We start from the raw sequence: 20290 nt of genomic DNA, 5'->3' as shown, positions 1-20290 counted from the left end.
TTGTATCCCAAAAGGTTATCGATATGCTCCTGCCAAGAATCGAGATAGTTTTAAAAAGGTGTCACTGTTTAAAAAAAAAAAAAAAAAAAAAAAAAAAAAAAAGGGAACCAACCTTGTTGGTATCAAAATCTTCCACCATAATAGTGTCTCAGTTAACTATAAGGCTTCATTGATGGTGCTCGACGCCCAATCATTTAGACTGGGAACGTTTGTTCATTCGAAACCAGAGCATTTACAGTTATTCTGTCCGATTTTCAGGGCATTTACAGGTCATTTCCTGTTGAGTCACTGCCTATTGATTCGGGTGATTCTCAGGTCACTTCCTGTTCTGTAACTCATCAATCCTTCAATAGTCGATTCTCCCGGACAGTGCGGGACGCCCTGTCCCAACCAAAGTGACACCGCAGAACGCCCGATATCCAACTGATAACATGACTGATAAGACTCCAAGAGCTCCTTTGACGCTGAGGTGGCAAAATCCACAACCCTCGCTGCCCGGACAACAATAACTCCCGAATCCTCATGACCAGTCCACAAACAGACAATAATCCTAAACAATGCCCAAACACAACCTTCTTCTGCCCACAGCCCACCCTGCGAAAGCCTTCAAAAGACTGAATGTTTAACTAATCGTGGTCATTTTTTTCTTGGGAACCTTTTGTTGACATGTGATAGGGTGACCTTGCCTCCCCACATCAGTGTTTCTGCTTCGCCTTGCCGTTTCGATCGCTGTCGACATGAATAAATTGTCAACTTGTTTTCGGTGAGCCATCTTTAAACCTTTCAAAAGGGAGTCAGTACAAAGTGTTAAGACTAAGGTGAACATGAGGAGTTTGGTCTTTTGGCCGGGACGTCCGCATCCCGCGGCCTGATATATCGGCCGGCTGATATATTGGTCGACCTGTAGTATCAATCCGTCTCGCAAAAATCAGATTTCTGTGCTTTGTGACTATTCAGACTGCAAAACAGCCACCCAGTTTCAATCTAGATGGGCTAAAAGTCTGATTTCGGCTGCCATTCTGAACAAGGCCTTAGTTATTTTCTCTGTATTTATTATGACTTTGTCAAGTGATTTCCGTGACCCGTTACGCACTTTCCACCATAACAAAAGTGTAGCAACAATTTTGTCTACGTGTTTGTAGATGCTTGGTAGATGTGACCGGTGAACAGGAGCCTGATTGCTCACATACCCGACAAAGCCTCTTGGAATAAGAGAGGGATTAGCCTAGGTTGCATCCGGTAAAAGGTCTTCATTCAAGAAGGCTAAACTGCGGAATGTTCACCCACACAAACCTTTTCAGGAATGATGACACAGCAGATCTATGCAAAACATGAAAATACATAACTGAAACGGGTCAGACTGCGCCGGAAGACCTGGGATTGTCTTACAAAAATGGATTTCATTGTATGTTGATGTACTGTCACTAATCATCATTTCAGTGTTTTCGCCGTAGTGAGTTTCACAAGACAAACTGTATGAGTGACAATCTCAAGTGTAGCACCCTCGAAACAAAAATAAGCCAACGTTTCAATCCCGAAATTCCACAGATGTTTGCTCCCAAAAAAATCTTAATCGTATAGTCTCTGATAAAAGTCTTGTCGCTTAACCGTTTTATAGAAACAATTGCTAATAACCTGACTTTTAATGGTTCAATTGGTGTCAGAAATGGCTCATATGAAAGCTAAGACCCTCCCAAATGATGTTGAATGTACAAAAAATTTATTTGTTTCACTGAAAAAAGATTTATCATTTAATGAAGATAAAAAAAAGTCAAATTTTGGCAAGACAAAAGCCACCAAACTTCACTGTTTTGTGGCAAAAGGTGGATTTTTCAGATCAAATCTTCCATTGAATTACACCAAAGTTGCCGCAAATATTGCAGGAGACCTACTGGAGCCCGCATGGATCTGAGATTCACTCAGAAAACAGTGACGTTTGGTGGTGGCAAAATCATGGTTTGGGGTTACATCTAGTATGGTGGTGTGCAAGAGATCTGCAGGGTGGAAGGCAACATAAACAGTCTGAAATATCAGCAAATCTTTGCTGCCTCTTACATTCCTAACCATAAAAAGGGACAAATTCTGCAGCAGGATGGTGCTCCATCGCATACTTCAATCTCTACCTCAAAGTTCCTCAAGGCAAAGAAGATCAAGATCCTCCAGGACTGGCCAGCCCAGTCACCAGACATGTGCAGGATGAAAGAGGAAGCATGGAAGACGAAACCCAAGAATGTTGATGAGGCATGCAAGCCTGCTTTCTTTGATGTTCCTGATGACTTCATCAATAAATTGTATGAATCCTTGCTGAACCGCATGGATGCAGTCCTCCAAGCCCATGGAAGTCATACAAAATATTACATTTGGATCTCACAGCACCACTACTTAATTCACTTATGTTTTGTAATATATTTTTCTTATTTGAAGTACATTTTTTGTTCAATTTTCACACTAGTTTCTGTACGCGACAAAACTTTTGTCTTACCAAAATTTGACCTTTATGTCTTGTAGGGCTGCAGCTATCGATTAGTTCAGTAGTCGATTAATCAATGAGCTAGTTCGATTAATCGAGTAATCGGATAAGGAACATAAAAAATTGAAATACCTGAGCCTCAAACAGTATAAAAAAACAAACAAAAAAAATGAGGATCTATGTACAACAAAAGAAAATTTGGCCAACATACATAGCAAAGGGCCGCTAGCTTAAATGCTATAAAACTTTTTTTATTTTATTTATTTATTTTTTAACACAATGCTCTGAACAAATGGTTCAGACACATATTCCCTCAAAAAACGGCAAAATATACCTATAAACTACTTCACGAATGCATTAAAAAAATAAATAAATAAAAAAAATGAGGATTTAAGTGCAACAAAAGAACAATTGGCTGACTTTAATTAGGCAAAAGTCCACTAGCTTAAATGCTAACTTTTTTTGTTTGTTTTTTTTTGCAGTGCTCTTAACAAATCTTTCAAACACATATTCCCACAAAAACAAACTGCTACATGCAGTGTATCTAGAAACTAAATTACGAATGCATAAAAAAAAAATTAGCTCAAACAAAAACTTAGCTTATGTTGGTCTTAACAAGGGGCAGCTGGATTTAGTCACGTGAAATGAGGCAGACTAGAGGGCAGTGTATCCACCCAAATCAATTAAACTAAATGCAAACACTTTCAAAACAAACCATTACAACACCACTTTAATTAAACGAATACTCGAAGCAGCCAATTTAATTCTAATATTTTTTTCTAATGGAATACTTGTGTTAATCGATTAATCGTTGCAGCACAAATGTCTTCATTAAATGATAAATATTTTTTTTGTGAAACATATTTTTTGTACATTCAACATCATTTGGGAGGGTCTTAGCTTTCATACGAGCTATTTCTGAAACTGAATAATTAAAAGTCAGGTTATTAGCAATTGTTTCGACAAAATGGATAAGCGACAAGACTTTTGTCAGGGACTGTAGATGTTGGTCACAACTACTGTATTTGTAACCCGTGTCACCAAACATTTGCCTTGAAGGCAAATGCCTCTAAATGACACATTAAAGGCATTTTACTGTCCAGTCGCCACTAATTATCCAGTCATGCGACCAACTATTTAAAGACTTAAACTTTCTCCAAGGCATACTAATTAGACTAATGATTACAGTGTGATAATCTCATTCAAGTAAGGCTACCCCCACACTGAAGTCAAGCCATTTGCCTCTTGGGGAAAAAAAGTTTACATCCTCCTTGTGAAGAGGGTACAATTACAGAAGCTTAAAAGCTATAATAAGATGACCCTTTTACACAACCTCTCAGGTTCAAAAAGCGATAGCTTGTCCCAGTGTTCCATACTTTGGTATGGAGCCAGTACCAAAAGGAGACAAGTACAAACCTACACACGCAGACATCTAATAATAAAGTGTTAAAGAGGGAATTAAAAGTCTCTCTCGGCACAATCATGCTTGCTCGTACCATATAGAGAAACCAAAGAGCCTCCTCTTAACTTGGTGTCAACCTATGTAGTTTAAATGCATCAAACTAACATGTACAGGGTCAAAATAATGCAATACCATGATTGCATTTGAAAGGTTGAGTAATTTGGTGTTATTTTAATACTAATAAATCAAATGTGAGGTGTCCCCAACCAACTGGCAAGTACGCCTCAGTAATAAGAGTATAATAATTTTTCTTCATTTAGACTCATATAAAGCACAGTTGGAAATTATTATTAAACAGTATTTAAAGAGCATACGACAGGAGAAAAAAAGTCTTAAATGGCATTATTATGTGAATTAAAATCATATTTTGACACGATTCGACTATATGCAACAATTTAGCAAAGCGCAGATGACGAGAAATTAGTCTTTTAATCTGCCGGTTAGCCACGCCTACCATTATAGGACTTTAGCTTCCCCAACAGGTGGATGACGTCAGCGGTAGACTGGTTTCATCGGTTTTACTATTCAGCCCATCGAGGGGGAATTATTCAGAACGAGGAAAACGCGACGAAGAGAGCCGCAAAATGTCATTGTTTCAGTCTCTCTACTCCAATATTTTTACAGGATATTCTTTTTACCTAAGTATTTTTTCCCCAATAGCTATATAAATGGCTTGAGAAGGACCAGTCAGCCCGTTGAGGGGGAACTATTCACAACGAGGAAAACGCGACGAAGAGAGCGGCAAAATGTCATTGTTTCTGTCTCTTTACTTCAATATGTTTACAGGATATTCAAGTATTTTTCCCCAATTGCTAAATAAATGGCATGGTCATGACAAATAACAGTCTTGTGCTGAATGGAATATGAAATAATAAAAATGCATTTATTCAGGACGACATGGCAAAATTACTCCATAATGGTCAAAACTGTCGACTTCACCTTTACTGTCGCACCTCCCGAACGATATTTTATGACACCTAAATCGGACATATGTCACTTCCCTTCCCCGGCTTCGGAGAATGTAAACAAACCAGAAGGCGTGACAGCTAGCCGACATGCTAACCCGAACCGAGTGATGTTTCAAAGTCTTCGAAGCGGAAAATCACACATAACTAGCCTGGATTATTTGACATGACGACCCGGTTGTCGATTGTCTTCGTGGATCGGCAAACCGCCCGGCGGAGAGCAATTTACAGGTCGTTCACCGGAGGAGGGTGGCTGGAGTTGTTGTGCAGCTAACGTACTGCTAATGAGCATGAGGAGAGCTTTTTACATGCCTATCAATGATCAAACGTAAGTAGTCCTTTATTTAAAGGAGGTTTGTAGTGTTTACTTTGTAATCGCTGTATTTGTATTTGACAAAATACAAAACAAGATGTTTACTCACTTCCTCATAAGTCCAATGGTCCCACAGTAAATATCCATGGTGAATGGGAACCTTTTGAAACTCCAAAAAGGTGCATACGCCTCTCCCTCATACAGAATTATTTTTCTGCAGCCGTTTGGCTGGCGTGATGCGAAAAATAAACGTATTAATCCGCAAAATCAGCTGAATCCGTCGTCCTCATGCACAACAGTACGCTGTATAGTGAAGAGGACGTCTTCTACCGTACAGGTCACAGCGCCCTCCTCCTCAATGCAAGACCGAAGCCGGAAGTCACTCATTTTCATGGCGCGGGTTTAAAAAAACTAAATAAATATAGCGGTCGCTTCCACACACATCCAAGCGGTCCATATCATACAGGGGCATAAAATACCGCGTGTATTACGTGTCACATGCACTTTAAAGCCTTCCGTCAAAAAATGCACAGTGCTTCTGCTTTGTATCGCAATTTGTATCGTATCATGAGGTACTAAGAGGTTCCCACCCCTAATTGACACATTTGTGCCTTTGATCGTAGAGCTACACTGCTGGCCAAAAGTATTGGCACCCCTGCAATTCTGTGAGATAATGCTCAATTTCTCCCAAAAAATGATTGCAATTACAAATGCTCTGGTAGTAATATCTTCATATATTTTGTTTGCAATGAAAAAACACAAAAGAGAATGGGAAAAAAAAAAAAATCATTTTAGACAAATCTCCAAAAATGGGCCGGACTAAAGTATTGACACCCTTTGAAAAATCAAGTCATGCTTCTCTAATTTGTGTAATAAACAGCACCTGTTACTGACTTGTTGCACATAACAGGTGGTGGCAATAACTAAATCGCACTTGCAGCCAGTTAAAATGGATTAAAGTTGACTCGACCTCTGTCCTGTGTCCTTGTGTGTACCATATTGAGCATGGAGAAAAGAAAGAAGACCAAAGAACTGTGAGGACGTGAGAAGCAAAATTGTCAGGAAGCAAGGGCAATCTCAAGTAGAGGTGGCAATCTTTGGACACCTAACGATTCGATTACGATGACGCTTCAGAGGCTCCGATTCGATTATAAATCGATTGTTGATGCCCCCCTGCCCCCATTTTTTTTTCTTCTATGTTTTGTATATTTGTTCAAAAATTGTTCATAAATCCTCTCAGGCTAAATAAACCAAACTACTATTTTAGTATCAAGTTACCGGTTAAAAACAGTAAATAAAATACGCAAGTCCCCATTCTGTATCAGCAGCTTTAAACTACAATTAATTTAATTTTGTGAATACACCGTTAAAGTTGTTAATAATTTCCCTCATGTCTACTTTCGACATGTGAAAGTTTTAAAACTGTTTCATCATTTAAAGATAGATTCAAGATTTTGCCGATTTAGGGGTATTTTAGATAAAAAGTAGGGCTGTCAAAATTATCGCGTTAACGGGCGTTAATTAATTTTTTAAAATTAATCACGTTAAAATATTTGACGCAATTAACGCAGATGCCCCGCACAGAGAGTTTTAAATGACAGTACACATTGAAACGCTCACTTGTTGTGTTTTATGGAGTTTTGCCGCCCTCTGCTGGCGCTTGGGTGCGACTGATTTTATAGGCATCCATGAACATTGAGTAAGTAATTATTGACATCAACAATGGCGGGCTACCAGTTTATTTTTTGATTGAAAATTTTACAAATTTTAATAAAACGAAAACATTAAGAGGGGTTTTAATATAAAATTTCTCTAACTTGTACTAACGTTTTTCTATTAAGAACTACAAGTCTTTCTATCCATGGATCGCTTTAACAGAATGTTAATAATGGTAATGCCATCTTGTTGATTTATTGTTATAATAAACAAATAGTCCTTATGTACCGTATGTTGAATGTATACATCCATCTTGTGTCTTATCTTTCCATTCCAACAATAATTTACAGAAAAATATGGCATATTTTATAGATGGTTTGAATTGCGATTAATTGCGATTAATTACAATTAATTAATTTTGAAGCTGTAATTAACTCGATTAAAAATTTTAATCGTTTGACAGCCCTAATAAAAAGTCATTAGGTTCTCTACAACAGAGCCTTCTTGAGAAGTCTACTGCTTTAAGATGGCGCCCGTTTACTAGCGCAGGAAAGTGTCATTTCACATCTACTCTAGATATATGTGATATCTACCATAGCCGTATATTGCCGTATGTTTGTAGCAACTAGCAACCGGGCGCTGTTTGTAGCGGCTGACGGCCGCAGTCAGGTATTATTGTTTTTGTTTTTTTTTACCTAGCGGCATTATCTGCACATGATATTTACTCTTGGTCCGTTCCTCATTGCGTCCCGAAGACCGCGCTGACTGCGTTTTATTTCCGCTTTACCTGGTATAATTCAATAATCGGAATTTGGATGTTTTTGAATTGTTCTCGAATCTTCCACGGCCGAATCGCGAATAATCTAAGAATCGGAAATTTTGCACGCCTCTAATCTCAAGGCTACAAATCCTTCTCCTAAGACCTAAATGTCCCAGTGTCTACCGTGCGCAGTGTCATCAATAAGTGTAAAGTCCATGGCACTGTGGCTAACCTCCTTAGATATGGACGGAATAGAAAAATTGATGAGAGATTTCGACGAAAGTTTGTGTGGATGGCGGATAAAAAAAAAAATAAAAAAAAAACCTTTACTAAAATCCAAATAAGGTGTCCCACAGTCCAAGGCTACAACAGTGTCAACCCATACTATCCGTCGGTGTCCGAATGTAAAGGGAATTTATGGTAGGATACCCAGGAAGACCCCACTTTGGACCCAGAGACACAAATAAGCCAGGCTGGAGTTTGCCAAAACTTACCTGAGAAAGCCAAAAACGTTTTGGAAGAATGTTCTCTGGTCAGATGAGACAAAAGTAGAGCTTTTTGGGAAAAGCCATCAGCATAGAGTTCACAGGGAAAAAACACTAGGCTTTTAAAGAAAAGAACAGGGTCCCCACAGTCAAACATGGCGGAGGTTCCCTGACGTTTTGGGGTTGCTTTGCTGCCTCTGGCACTGGACAGCTTGACTGTGTGCATGGCATTTTGAAATCTGAAGACTACCAACAAATTTTGCAGCATAATGTAGGGCCCAGTGTGAGAAAGCAGGGTCTCCCTCAGAGGTCATGGGTCAGCAGGACAATAACCCAAAACACACTTCAAGAAGCACTAGAAAATGGTTTTAGAGAAAGCACTGGAGACTCCAGACCTGAATCCCATAGAACACCTGTGGAGAGATCTGAAAATGGCAGTTTGGAGAAGTTCCCCTTCAAATCTCAGAGACCTGGAGCAGTCGGCCAAAGACGAATGGTCTAAAATTGCAGCAAAGCATTGCAAGAAACTCATTGATGGATACCGGAAGCTGTTGTCCGCAGTTATTTTGTCTAAAGGTTGTGCTACCAAATATTTGACTGAGGGTGCCAATTCTTTTTTCTGGCCAATTTTTGGAGTTTTCTGTGAAATGATAATGATTTTTTCCCCATTCTCTTTTGTGTTTTTCCCATTGCAAGCAAAATAAATGAAGATATTACTACCAAAGCATTTGTAATTGCAATCACTTTCTGGGAGAAATAAAGCATTAGCTGACAGAATTGCAGGGGTGGCCTACTGCTTTTGACTAGTGACCGACCCAGGTTAAAGTCCTTTATAGCCAAAGCCAGTTCACCCACTACAACCCTAATAAAGACGTGACTGGAAATGAGTGAATGGTAGTCCAAGGATGTTGCAGTGATGAAAATAAATGTAGGAAAGGAGCACAGATGCCATAAGTGAGATTTGTCATGGGTAATTGGTGAGATGGCCGCCAAGTTAACAGGAAGCAGAGCTTTCATGCTAGTGCTAGTGTTTTCTGATCAAGCTGTGACTCACACTGGCAGGCTACACAGATATTTGCCTTCTAAGGGCAGCAGCTCGGATCCCTGGGATGCACAGGATGATTGCCGGCTGAACTGGGGCAAAGCCTCTTCTTCAGTCGAGTTTGGTGGGTCATCATCCTTGGGCGGAGATACCACCACTTCAGGGATGCTATGATGGCCAAAGCCGGCTCCGTGGGTACGTGGCGGGCTCGGAGATGCACGTCGAAAGGACGCAGGAGTACTCTGAGGGGTGGCGTGGGGAGAGGGACCTGAAGGGTGCCCCGTGTTGGAGGAAGAGGACGGTAGGAGGTGGTTGAGTAGGATAGAAACTCGGGACTCTTGTCTCTGAGGCAGGTTGGAAGCAGAGGAGGCTGCTCCTGGCTTGTGGAGGGAGAGACGCGAAGAGGAAAGGCCCTCTCCTAATAGATGAGACAATGGTAAAAAGGAGAAGGAAAGCAGGGAAAAGAGAAAGAAGAATAGGGGAAAAACATGTGAAGTCCAAGTATTTTACAGGGATGGTATTTGAAGAAGACAGCCAGAAAGTGAGCAGCGGGGACATACAGGAATGTTATTAGAGAGAGTCATGCATGCATTGAGTGAGCAAATCAAATGGTTCAGTGCAGAACACACCGAGAATGATTCCGTGAGGAAGGGAAGGGGTGTCCACAAGGCCCAAAAACCTGTCTCATTCAAGCTCAAACGATCACGTGACTGTTAGGCAAAGCTTCATGCCAGAAAATAAGATATCAGTGCAATTAACTCCCACAGCAAACCGGTCCAGGACGCCTACAGCGATAACACTTCACAGCATTTATCTTAGCCACGACGGCTAATTATTTTCATCATCACCAACTCGCATAATTCTCATCAAATCTAAAACTTTACCAAAACAACGCTTCAGCCATGCACTTGTTCATCAAAAATTCAGTCTTTCAAACCAAGCCAGCCATAATAACAAAAACAATTAGCACCCAGATTTCTCTTTCGCCATTTTCGAGTTAATGCTTTACTATTACTTATTCCCTCACCGGTACTCACATTTACCATCCACCTTCTATGCACGCAGTGAAAGATATAAATATTGCATCTTTAGAATTACTTTCTTCATAATTGATCAAATGCAAGAAAAAGAAAAATGAGTGCGCTAGAGTATCTCACCGTTTCTTTCAAGCAAGAGAGGGTCAGAATGTTTCTTGCCTATGTCAGCAATGGAGCGCACCAAAGGGATGCGGTTACTGAGCTTTCTCTCATTCTGATGATGGTGCTTCTTCAGCATTGCTTCACGCACCTTCGCCCGCAGGTCCTCCTTGAGCTGGCCAGATGCCACCATGCTATCTATCACCATGTCTGTGGGAAGAAACAGCAAATAACAGAGTTAAATACCTTAATTTTTGGTCTATAAGCCACTACTTTTTTCTTTCATTTTAAATCCTGCAGCTTATAGTCCAGTGCGGCTTATTTGTTGATTTATTTGGGTTAATAGTTAACACTTGATTTGACAGCAATGTCATAAGACTGTCATTATTATGACATGACACTATCATGGGCATCACTGAATGGTTATAACATATGTCATTAAGTGTCACCCACCAAATTGTGCTACTAACTCCATTTATGACCATCTTGGATCTTTTACATTCATTCAAAGTGAGATAATTTGCCGGATAACACTAAATGACATCTGCTATAAGCATTCATTAATGCTCGTGACAGTGTTATGTCATAATTATAATTGTCTAAAGAAAGTCTTATGGCGCCACTGTAGCCAAAAGTGTTACTAAATACCATAACTAGCAATTAACGAAACAAGTGGAACAGTAACTGAAGAAATAATTAGCGCAGATCATGACTTTTGATTTTATTTACATCTCTAGTGCTGCAATGCATGCTAAGAGGCATGTTGGACAACAACTGTGTTGACAGTAGGTGGCAGCAGAGGTTGACTGTCTCCCCCAACCGAGCAGTGATGGCCAAATGAAGCTTCTTGAAGCAATAAAGTATATGAAGTAATTAGGGCTGCAGCTATCGAATATTTTAGTAATCGAGTATTCGACTGAAAATTCTATCGATTAATCGAGTAATCGGATAAAACATTTTTTTTTAGGTAAGGAAAAATTATAAATATACACGAGAAATCAAGACATTTCATCTAATATTGATTATTGAACCATTTTCAGTCAGTGTCTTTATTTTCGATGTACATAGTTGAAATCAGCCAACAATTGCATCTCAGAAGTGACAAAAAAAAAAAATTCATAAATAAAACTCTTTTCACTCAAAAAATTCTAGATCTCATAAAAAAAAAATCTTATTTCTTACCTAAAAATTTCATTACGTTTGATAACACACTAGGGTTGCAGCTATCGATTAGTTTAGTAGTTGATTAATCAATGAACTAGTTAGTTCGAATAATCAAATAATCGGATAAACATAAAAATTTTAAATACCTGAGCTGGGCCTCAAACGGTATAAATAAATAGGGATCTACATATGTACAACAAAAAAACAATTGGCTAACTTACATAGCAAAAGTCCACCAACTTAAATACTATAACATGCTAACTTTTTTATTTATTTATTTTTTTTTACAATGCTCTCAACAAATAGTTCAGACACATATTCCAACAAAAATTGGCTGAATATAGCTTTAAACTAAATTACGAATGCATTAAAAAACATTATCTTAAACAAAAACCTAGCTTATGTTGGTCTTAACTGGGAGCAGCTGGATTTGACCATGTAAAATGAGGCGGACTAGAGGGCAGTGTATCCACCCAAATCAATGGAATTGAATGCAAGCACCTTCAAAAACAAACCATTACAAAGCCACTTTAATTAAACGAATACTCGAAGCAGCAAAATTTAATTCGAATCTTTTTTTTCTAATCGAATACTCGAGTTAATCGATTAATTGTTGCAGCACTAGAAGTAATAGATAACACTTCATTTGACAGCGGTGTTATAAGACTGCCATAAGACTATCATGGGCATTATTGAATGCATATGACAAATGTCATAAAGTGTTACCCGGCTGATTACATCTAACTCTATTTGTGCCCAGCTCGGGTCTTTTACATCCATTTAAAATTGAGATAATTTGCCGGATGACACTAAATGATATCTGTCATAAGAAATTATTAATGATCATGACAGTGTCATAATTATGATGGTCTTAATTACAGTCTTATAGCGCCACTGTCAAATAAAGCGTTATCAAATACCATAACTAGCAATTAATGAAACAAACGGAACAGTAACTGAAGAAATAATTTGCACAGTAGATGAATTTTTGATTTATTTACATCTTTAGCGCTGCAATGCATGCTAAGAGGCATGCTGGACAACAACAGTGTTGAAAACAGGTTGCAGCAGAGGTTGACTGTCCCCCCCCCCCAACGGAACAGTGATGGCCAAATGAAGCTTCTTGAAGCAATGAAGCTTTGAAGCCATTTGGTTCAAAGCTTCATCATGGTTCATTTGGTCGTATGACAGTCGTATGATGCCGCTGTCAGATAAAGTGTTACCGGTTAATATCGTCTTCATAATACAGTGAGGACAGCTGCGGCTTATACAGTAGTGCAGTGCGGCTCATCTATGAACAAATGCCGTTTTCGTGCCAAATTAGGTGGGTGGCGGCTTATGGTCAAGTGCGCCTTATAGTGCGAAAATAATGGTTGTTGCCGAACATATTTGTGTATTTAACGCTACGGATTGTTTCCATTACAATTCAACATGAACAGCATTTCTACCATTGTTGTTTTAAAATGCGTTTATCAGCCGATATTATCGGGTAACCGACTGAATTGGCTCTCTTGTCCCGTAACGATCTTATCTTACGTTCTCTATGCCGGCTAGCTGATAATATCGGACAACAAATAATGTACAAAAAAAAAAGTTTTTTTTTAACCATCATGTACATAATTTTTAATGCCTAATGCCTGATTTAAAAAAATATATAATTTAATGACTTTTAATGCTTTTTAATGACCCGCATAAACCCTGACGGAAAAGGAATGTATCATTTACCAGCTATTTCCTCTATACTGTTGGCTCTCATATCCAGCATGACCGTGCCATTGAGGATGCAGCTCCTCAGTTCAAATAAACTGTGCAATGACAATGTAGCCACATAGGGCTTGCTCCATCTTTCCCCTCCATCTTCCACGTCCTCTTCAAACTTTAGCCACCTGTAGACCAGACATAAGATTACAAGCATACAGTTTAATTATAAACTGACTTGAAGAAGGTAAAACTGGTTAGTGTAGTGGTGATTTTTTTTTTTAATTACATATATTTTTTATTCTTTTAAGGGCTAAAAATATCAAAATAAATAATCCAGAGATACAGCAGCATTGCCAAAAGAAACAAAAATATATACAGGTAGTCCCCGGGTTATGAATAAGTTCCGTTCCTACACTGGCGACGTAACCCCAATTTCACATAAATCGGAATTAACCCTTTAAGTAGCCCAAAATAACTAACCAAAAAGTCCAAGAGTATTTTGTTTAATGAGGGATGATACACTGCCCTCTGGTGGCAGCTTTGGGTCTAGCTGGACTGTCACCTTGTATCACTTAGCAGACTCAAACGTCTGACATGGATAAAACATAGCAATTTTTTTTTTTTTTTTTTAAAACACAGTTCGTGGCTTCTAGGTAGGTTTAATTGAAAATATTGTACTGCTTTTCCTGCTGAAGGGAATAGTATCTTTTCTCGCATTTACTGTTCCATTGTTTGCATTACTCTAACGTACCCAATATAAAATAAATAGCATTTATATCATAGTTTAAGGAAAACAAGCAGAATATATTTGACATAAGGCATAAGCGATACATGACGCCTACTGACCACAGAAGCTCAACGTGTGTGTCATGCAGCTGACTGAGCAAGATTGACGCTGACTACCAGGTGATAGGCAAGACATCTACAAGCCCACTTATTCAACACCAAATCCCGCAATCAGCTCTTCAGGACAGTCCAGAACAAATGGCGGGACGTCCTGTACTACCACAACATCCGATAACAAAAACAACTCTCAGTTTGATAGCTCGGCACCTCTCAGACGGTGAGGTGCGCTGAACCTCCCACCTCAGTTGCCTCATTAACCTTGACCCAGCAACAGTGACACACGAACTTGATAGCTCAAATCTGCAACAGAAGAAGACCCAAACACCCCCCTCTTCCTGCCCACGGCCCGCCCCGCGAGAGCCTTAAAAAATACTGAATGTTTAATTACTCGTCATTTTTCTCGGGAACCTTTTGTTGACTTGTGTTATGGTGACCTGAGTCTGCCTCCTCACCTGGGTCTGTTACTGTTTTGCCTTGCCGTTTGATCGCTGCTGACCTGAATAAATTGTCAACTTGTGTTTCGACGCCTTTTTCCAGCTTTCAAAATGGAGTCAGTACAAGGGGTTAAGACTAAGGTGAACAAGCGGAGTTTGCCGGGTTGTCGGAGTTTCGCCGGCCCGGGTAGTTGGAGCTGCGCCAGTGCGGGTCCGGCAGTTCGGCTGGCGTGATTGCGGCAATCAGGCTAAAAGATCAGATTTCTTCACAGCTGAGAGTGTATTATCATTACAAAGTTAGCGTTGTCCTTGTAGACGCTACAATATGTTCTCGTCTGTATGTTCATTTGAAAACGTTACAAGTAACTGTCGACTAAAACTAAACAAAATTGGCATGGGATTTCATCGACTAAAACTAGAGGAATAGGAAAACATTTTGAAATGAGTAAAATATGACAAAGACTAATAAGTATTTTCGTTTAAAAGACTAAGACAAAAATTAAAAGGGCTGCCAAAAACAACACTGCAACCAGCTATTCCCTATTGATTGCTACTGTTACCTTAGCCATCGCATTAAAGCAATCGCCAATGGACTGAGCAGATATTATACTGTATTTGGTTTAAAAGAGGGTCTGAATATTTGTGATATAAACATCGTGATGCAGTCCAACATGAACTAGAAAAACATATGACCCACCCTTGTGTATAAAATAGTGTATGTTCTTTGTACGTGAAGGAATTTTACTCCCGTGATTAGCAATCTTTCTCCAAAGTTGATATAGCTGCTCAAACATTTGTTATGTATAGTAAAATATCGTTAGTATATATTCGTTAAAGCAACATTGGCACATATTTTCCATTTTATAATAATGTGGGTGTTTGAAGCCCCAGAACTGTGTCACATTTTGTGATGTAATGTAAAAATGAGGACTAATTTGGAGAATTTATGTAACATAACAAACACGACAGCAAAGTTTTCTTTACTCTTACCTGGCTGTTTCCCTCCATTCAGTGGCACTGCCAGCGCGGAAGGATAGCTCATCCAGCTCAGTGAAGAGATCATGGGGAACATGCTCCAAGTCATCGTCCTCTGTGCCCAGAATGAATTGGACCCGTTGGGATGGAGTGTCTGTTCAAATGGTGACGGAGGGAATCAGCCGAAAAAAAGCAATGAAATGTTCCTGTCATGTTTGACTGGAAAAATGTGAAGCATTTTGTACAGTTCCTTTCTACAACAATGTTATTCATGTATAAAACAAAACACATTACAGTGTACATTCACTTTACAGTTTAGAATAAAAGTTGTTGGATGAGGTTTCCTTTTGACAAGCCGCAATCGACTTGAGGTAAAAAAAAGGAGAACAGTCCATTCATACCAAATTCAACCCTGGGAACAAATTATACATACCGGTATATGTCAAATCACCCAACCTGAATGGTCCGCTCACTTTATGTGGAATTAGCAGTTCAAAAAGGTACGTAGGACTTAAGCCTTACAGCGATTCGTGCAAAATGAGATCATAATTTGACGTTAATTCTCGATGAAGTGATCTGAGAAGCTAAATTTGCTCACATTATTTTCACTGATCAAAACTATTCAAAAATAATGTCAAGACAAAGTTACGCACTGTTAATCTTCGGTTTTCTCACGAATGAAAACTAAAATATTGACCGAGTTTATGTTGCCACTGATACAAATTAAGGAACAAATGCAATATTTTTTAGCTATACTTAAAACAACCAAGCTTGAAAATGTGAATAAAATGTATTTAACTTCATGTTCATGAAATCCTCACTAACAACAGAGAATCGAGTCCTTTCAGACAAAAACTGAGTGCGTCTTCTGGTTCTAACCATAAGGTGGTGATTCTCTGTCATCCTCCTTTCCATCCTCCGAATCTTTGTCCCTTCTCTTTCTGTGGTGCCTGTGTCCTCTGTGACGATGTCTCCGCTTGCTTTCCCTTCCAATAGGAACGTGAACGCCTACGTACACTGCTCTGTGGCCTAGAGGAACAATTGCAAAATAACATGAAGACAAATTGTGGGAACAGCACAAATTGTCTTTGGCATAACAGAAAGCGGCATTAGGCATTTCACAGTACATCACATTTTGAAATGTTCATCCTAGTGCTAACCCAAATGCCACCACAGATGGTTTGCTATGAGTTTCTGAAGAATTTGTGCAACATTAGAGTAGGCAAGTGCCAGTTACCGGTTTCAAGGTTTACCGTGGTATGAAAACGTTACAGCTTCAAAACCACTCGTGCCATTAGCTGTTTTTTATGTCCCAAAAATGCAGCGAGAAATCCGTGGCTTGGAACGGCAGCGCCCACCCCTCCCCCTCCGGTTGTTGCTCTGTCTTGTGTCTGTTGGTGAGACTACACCTGAGCTTTATCCCCCCTCAAAAAAGACAAAGTCGCTAGTATGGGAGTACTTCGGCTACTGAAAAGAAACAGACGACTAAGAGGAGGAAGGACAGCCGACATGCTTGCTGAGGGCGGTTGCCAGGGGGAGCAACACCTCCAACATGATTTCACATTTACAGTGGGGAGAACAAGTATTTCATACACAGTCAATGGGAAAACCCATTGGCAGTGTATCAAATACTTGTTCTCCCCACTGTACGTGACCATTATCCATCACTTTACATAAAATATAAGGTAAGGAAACGCTGTCATGAACTAGTTGAATTTTTCTTTTATCTCAGACAATAGTTAATGGTGGTTTAAATACCTGACATGTTTCGACTGAGATTTCCGCCTTCATCAGAGAGTCACCGGTGTTAGTGTGACGCGTCTTATTATCAGCTGATGGAAGAGGACTCATCACACTATCATCGGTGACTAGCCAAATTCTTCTTTTATCTCAGACAAGTGTTTCTTTCTTTTATCTCAGTCTACGCCGAAACATATAAGGAATTTAAACCACCATTCACTATTGTCTGAGATAAAAGAAAAATTCAACTAATATACAGTGGGGCAAATAAGTATTTAGTCAACCACTAATTGTGAAAGTTCTCCCACTTGAAAATATTAGAAAGGCCTGTAATTGTCAACATGGGGAAAGCTCAACCATGAGAGACAGAATGTGGGAATAAAACAGAAAATCAAATTGTTTGATTTTTAAAGAATTTATTTGCAAATCATGGTGGAAAATAAATTGATGTTTTAGTTGTTGATGTTTAGCTTTGATGAAAAACAATGGTCAAATTGTTTTGAGTCATGTAGCTTAGCTTATGACTTACTTTCCAAGTCATCCTTTTCATAGTTAGTTTGAATGGTGAAGCTGCTCTTTCCATGGTCAACAATTGCCTCCTCATCTAGACCCTAGGAAAGAGACAAAAGGATACAGACAAGTTAAGAACAGGGCTGCAGCTAGCGATTCTTAGTAGTCGATTAATCGATGACCTAGTTAGTTCGAATAATCGAGTAATCGGATAAGGAACATAAAGAAAAAAATAAAATACCTGGGCTGAGCTTCAAACGGTATAAAAAAATGAATAAAGGATGATCTGAGTACAACATAAGAACAATTGGCTAACTTACATAGCAAAAGTCCGCTAGCTTAAATGCTATAAAATGCCTATTTAAAAAAAAAAAAAAAAATTTACAATACTCTTAAGTTAACAAATGCATCAAACACAAAAACACAAAATTCCCCCAAAAAACGCTAAATATACTAATAAACTAAATTAACATTAAAAAACATTAGCTCAAACAAACTTAGCTTATGTTAGTTTTAACAGGAAGCAGCTGGATTCAGCCAGGTGAAATGAGTTATGTCATATTCAGTGTCGCCATTAGAGGGCAGTGTATCCACCTAAATCAATAAAACTAAATGCACTTTCAAAACAAACCATTACAATGCCACTTTAATTAAACGAATACTCGAAGCAAATCGAATTACTTGAGTTAATCGATTAATCGTTGCAGCACAAGTTAACAATATATATATTAGGACTGCAGCTATCGATTATTTTAGTAGTCGATTAATCGATGAACTAGTTAGTTTGAACAATCGGATAAGGAATATAAAAATGAAAATACCTGAGCTGAGCCTCAAACAGTATAAAGAAATTAATAAATGAGGATCTAAATCTAAAAATTGGCTAACTTACTTAGCAAACGTCCACTAGCTTAAATGCTGTGAAATGCTAAACAAATGGTTCGAACACATATTCCCATAAAAAAATGGCTAAATATACCTAAAAACTAAATTATGAAGGCATTAAAAAACATTATCTCAAAAAAAAAAAAAAAAAACTTAGCTTATGTTGGTCTTAACAGGGAGCAGCTTGATTCAGCCGTGTGAAATGAGTTTTGTCATATTCACTGTTGCCACTAGTGGGCAGTGTATCCTTCCAAATCAATAAAACCAAATGCAAAGACTTTCAAAGCAAACCATTGCAACACTACTTTAATTAAACGAATACTCGAAGCAGCAAAATTTAATTCGAATCTTTTTTTCTAATGGAATTACTCGAGTTAATCGATTAATCGTTGCAGCACTAATAGATATTTTAACTAATTTACAGATCTGACATCATCCTTTTATATTGATTACATTAACTCCCCTTGTTATTGTCAAGTATTTATTAACTCGTGGTAAACAAGTTGTCTTCTGCGAGTGCTCTAATTCCACTTTCCTACAACCACTCAATCCCTTTTGCTAGCCCTCTTTTTTTAACCAATTTGAGCCAGTGACTATCCTCTTTATAGGTTGGGGGTCACTTGAAGCTCTCAGGAGCTCCTAATACTGACCTTCTGGGCTTATACTGTACAAAGGTTTTCCCCCACTGTAGGAGCACCTGTTCTTACAATAGTAAATAGTCTTCAGGTGCTAAAATAAAAGTTTATACATGCCTTTTACATAAAATACTGAAATATTGATGAATTCTCAAATTCTTTGACTATGAACTTAAGTTGCACTGACAGTAGTGGTTCCATTAAATCTAGGTCCACATTTGGTCAGATAAATGCTGACACATAAAATTATTTACCTAAAATACTTTAGCAACAACAGCACATTATAACAGATACTGACGTGATAATAATGTTTTGATCAAACTACCCACAACGAGTGGACAGAGTGACATTCTCCATGTCCAAGTTAGGTATTTCACGGCTGTTACGGTGAGAAAGCTGTGTGTAAAACGCAGGATTTCTCCTATTACTTTACTAGCCTGGCAGGCAGCCAGGGTTTTGTTGTGCACCCTAAAGGAAATAGGCCATAAACCATAAACGCAAATGTGTCTAGAAAGAGATTTCTTCCACGTACTTTGGGTCCAACCAAAAGCTGCACTATTCAAATGTGCACTACTATTGTACTTCACCATTTAAAGTTCCCTATATGTATCCTTGCTGTTACTTAGTTTTCAAGATTGCCGTTGTGACAGTGAAATTTTCGTACCTGTTGGTCATGCAATGTTTGGCTGGGTTGACGATGTAAACATCCAATGTATTATATTTACTTTCTGTATACTAAAAGGTGTCCAGACCACATGGGTTTTTAAAACATAAGGGAAAAACGACAACAGGCAGACATTCACAAATAAAACAGCTTCCACTTGCTTAGCAGTAGAGGTCAACCGATATATCGGCCGGCCGCTATAGCGGGCTGATATATGGAGTTTTTTTTCCATCATCGGCCGATTAACAAAAATCATTTAAGCCGATAAAAAAGGATTTTGATCAAGCATCTTGTTGGCAACTGTGGTCGCCACTGACTGACGGTAGGACCGCGGAAGCTAGAGACTTGCCTATTTTCTAAATATATTATGATTTTTTAAATCTTGCATAAGCAAATACGCAATGTTGCTTTAGCCCAGTGCTTCTCAATTATTTTCTGTTATGCCCT

The 20290-nt window shown here is 38.8% G+C and overlaps 1 protein-coding gene across 9 annotated transcripts in view; it reads right to left on the bottom strand.

The window, feature by feature from the left end:
* LOC130910150 (sodium bicarbonate cotransporter 3-like) overlaps positions 1 to 20290 on the bottom strand; it is a 102788-nt gene that overhangs the window by 69937 nt on the left and 12561 nt on the right. For 7 of the 9 annotated variants that reach the window (XM_057827154.1, XM_057827152.1, XM_057827157.1 and 4 more), the window contains exons 2-7: positions 17679 to 17760; positions 16289 to 16438; positions 15425 to 15563; positions 13179 to 13339; positions 10311 to 10499; positions 9191 to 9571 (exon numbers count right to left, since the gene is read on the bottom strand). In XM_057827154.1, coding sequence (XP_057683137.1) covers positions 9191 to 9571; positions 10311 to 10499; positions 13179 to 13339; positions 15425 to 15563; positions 16289 to 16438; positions 17679 to 17760 — 1102 coding nt within the window. The remainder of the gene's footprint in view (positions 1 to 9190; positions 9572 to 10310; positions 10500 to 13178; positions 13340 to 15424; positions 15564 to 16288; positions 16439 to 17678; positions 17761 to 20290) is intronic. The other 2 variants (XM_057827161.1, XM_057827159.1) reach the window with 1 other exon arrangement.

The sequence above is a fragment of the Corythoichthys intestinalis genome, chromosome 22 (assembly GCF_030265065.1).
Source record: "Corythoichthys intestinalis isolate RoL2023-P3 chromosome 22, ASM3026506v1, whole genome shotgun sequence".
Taxonomy (NCBI): domain Eukaryota; kingdom Metazoa; phylum Chordata; class Actinopteri; order Syngnathiformes; family Syngnathidae; genus Corythoichthys; species Corythoichthys intestinalis.
This window is presented reverse-complemented; position numbering and strand designations above follow the sequence as displayed.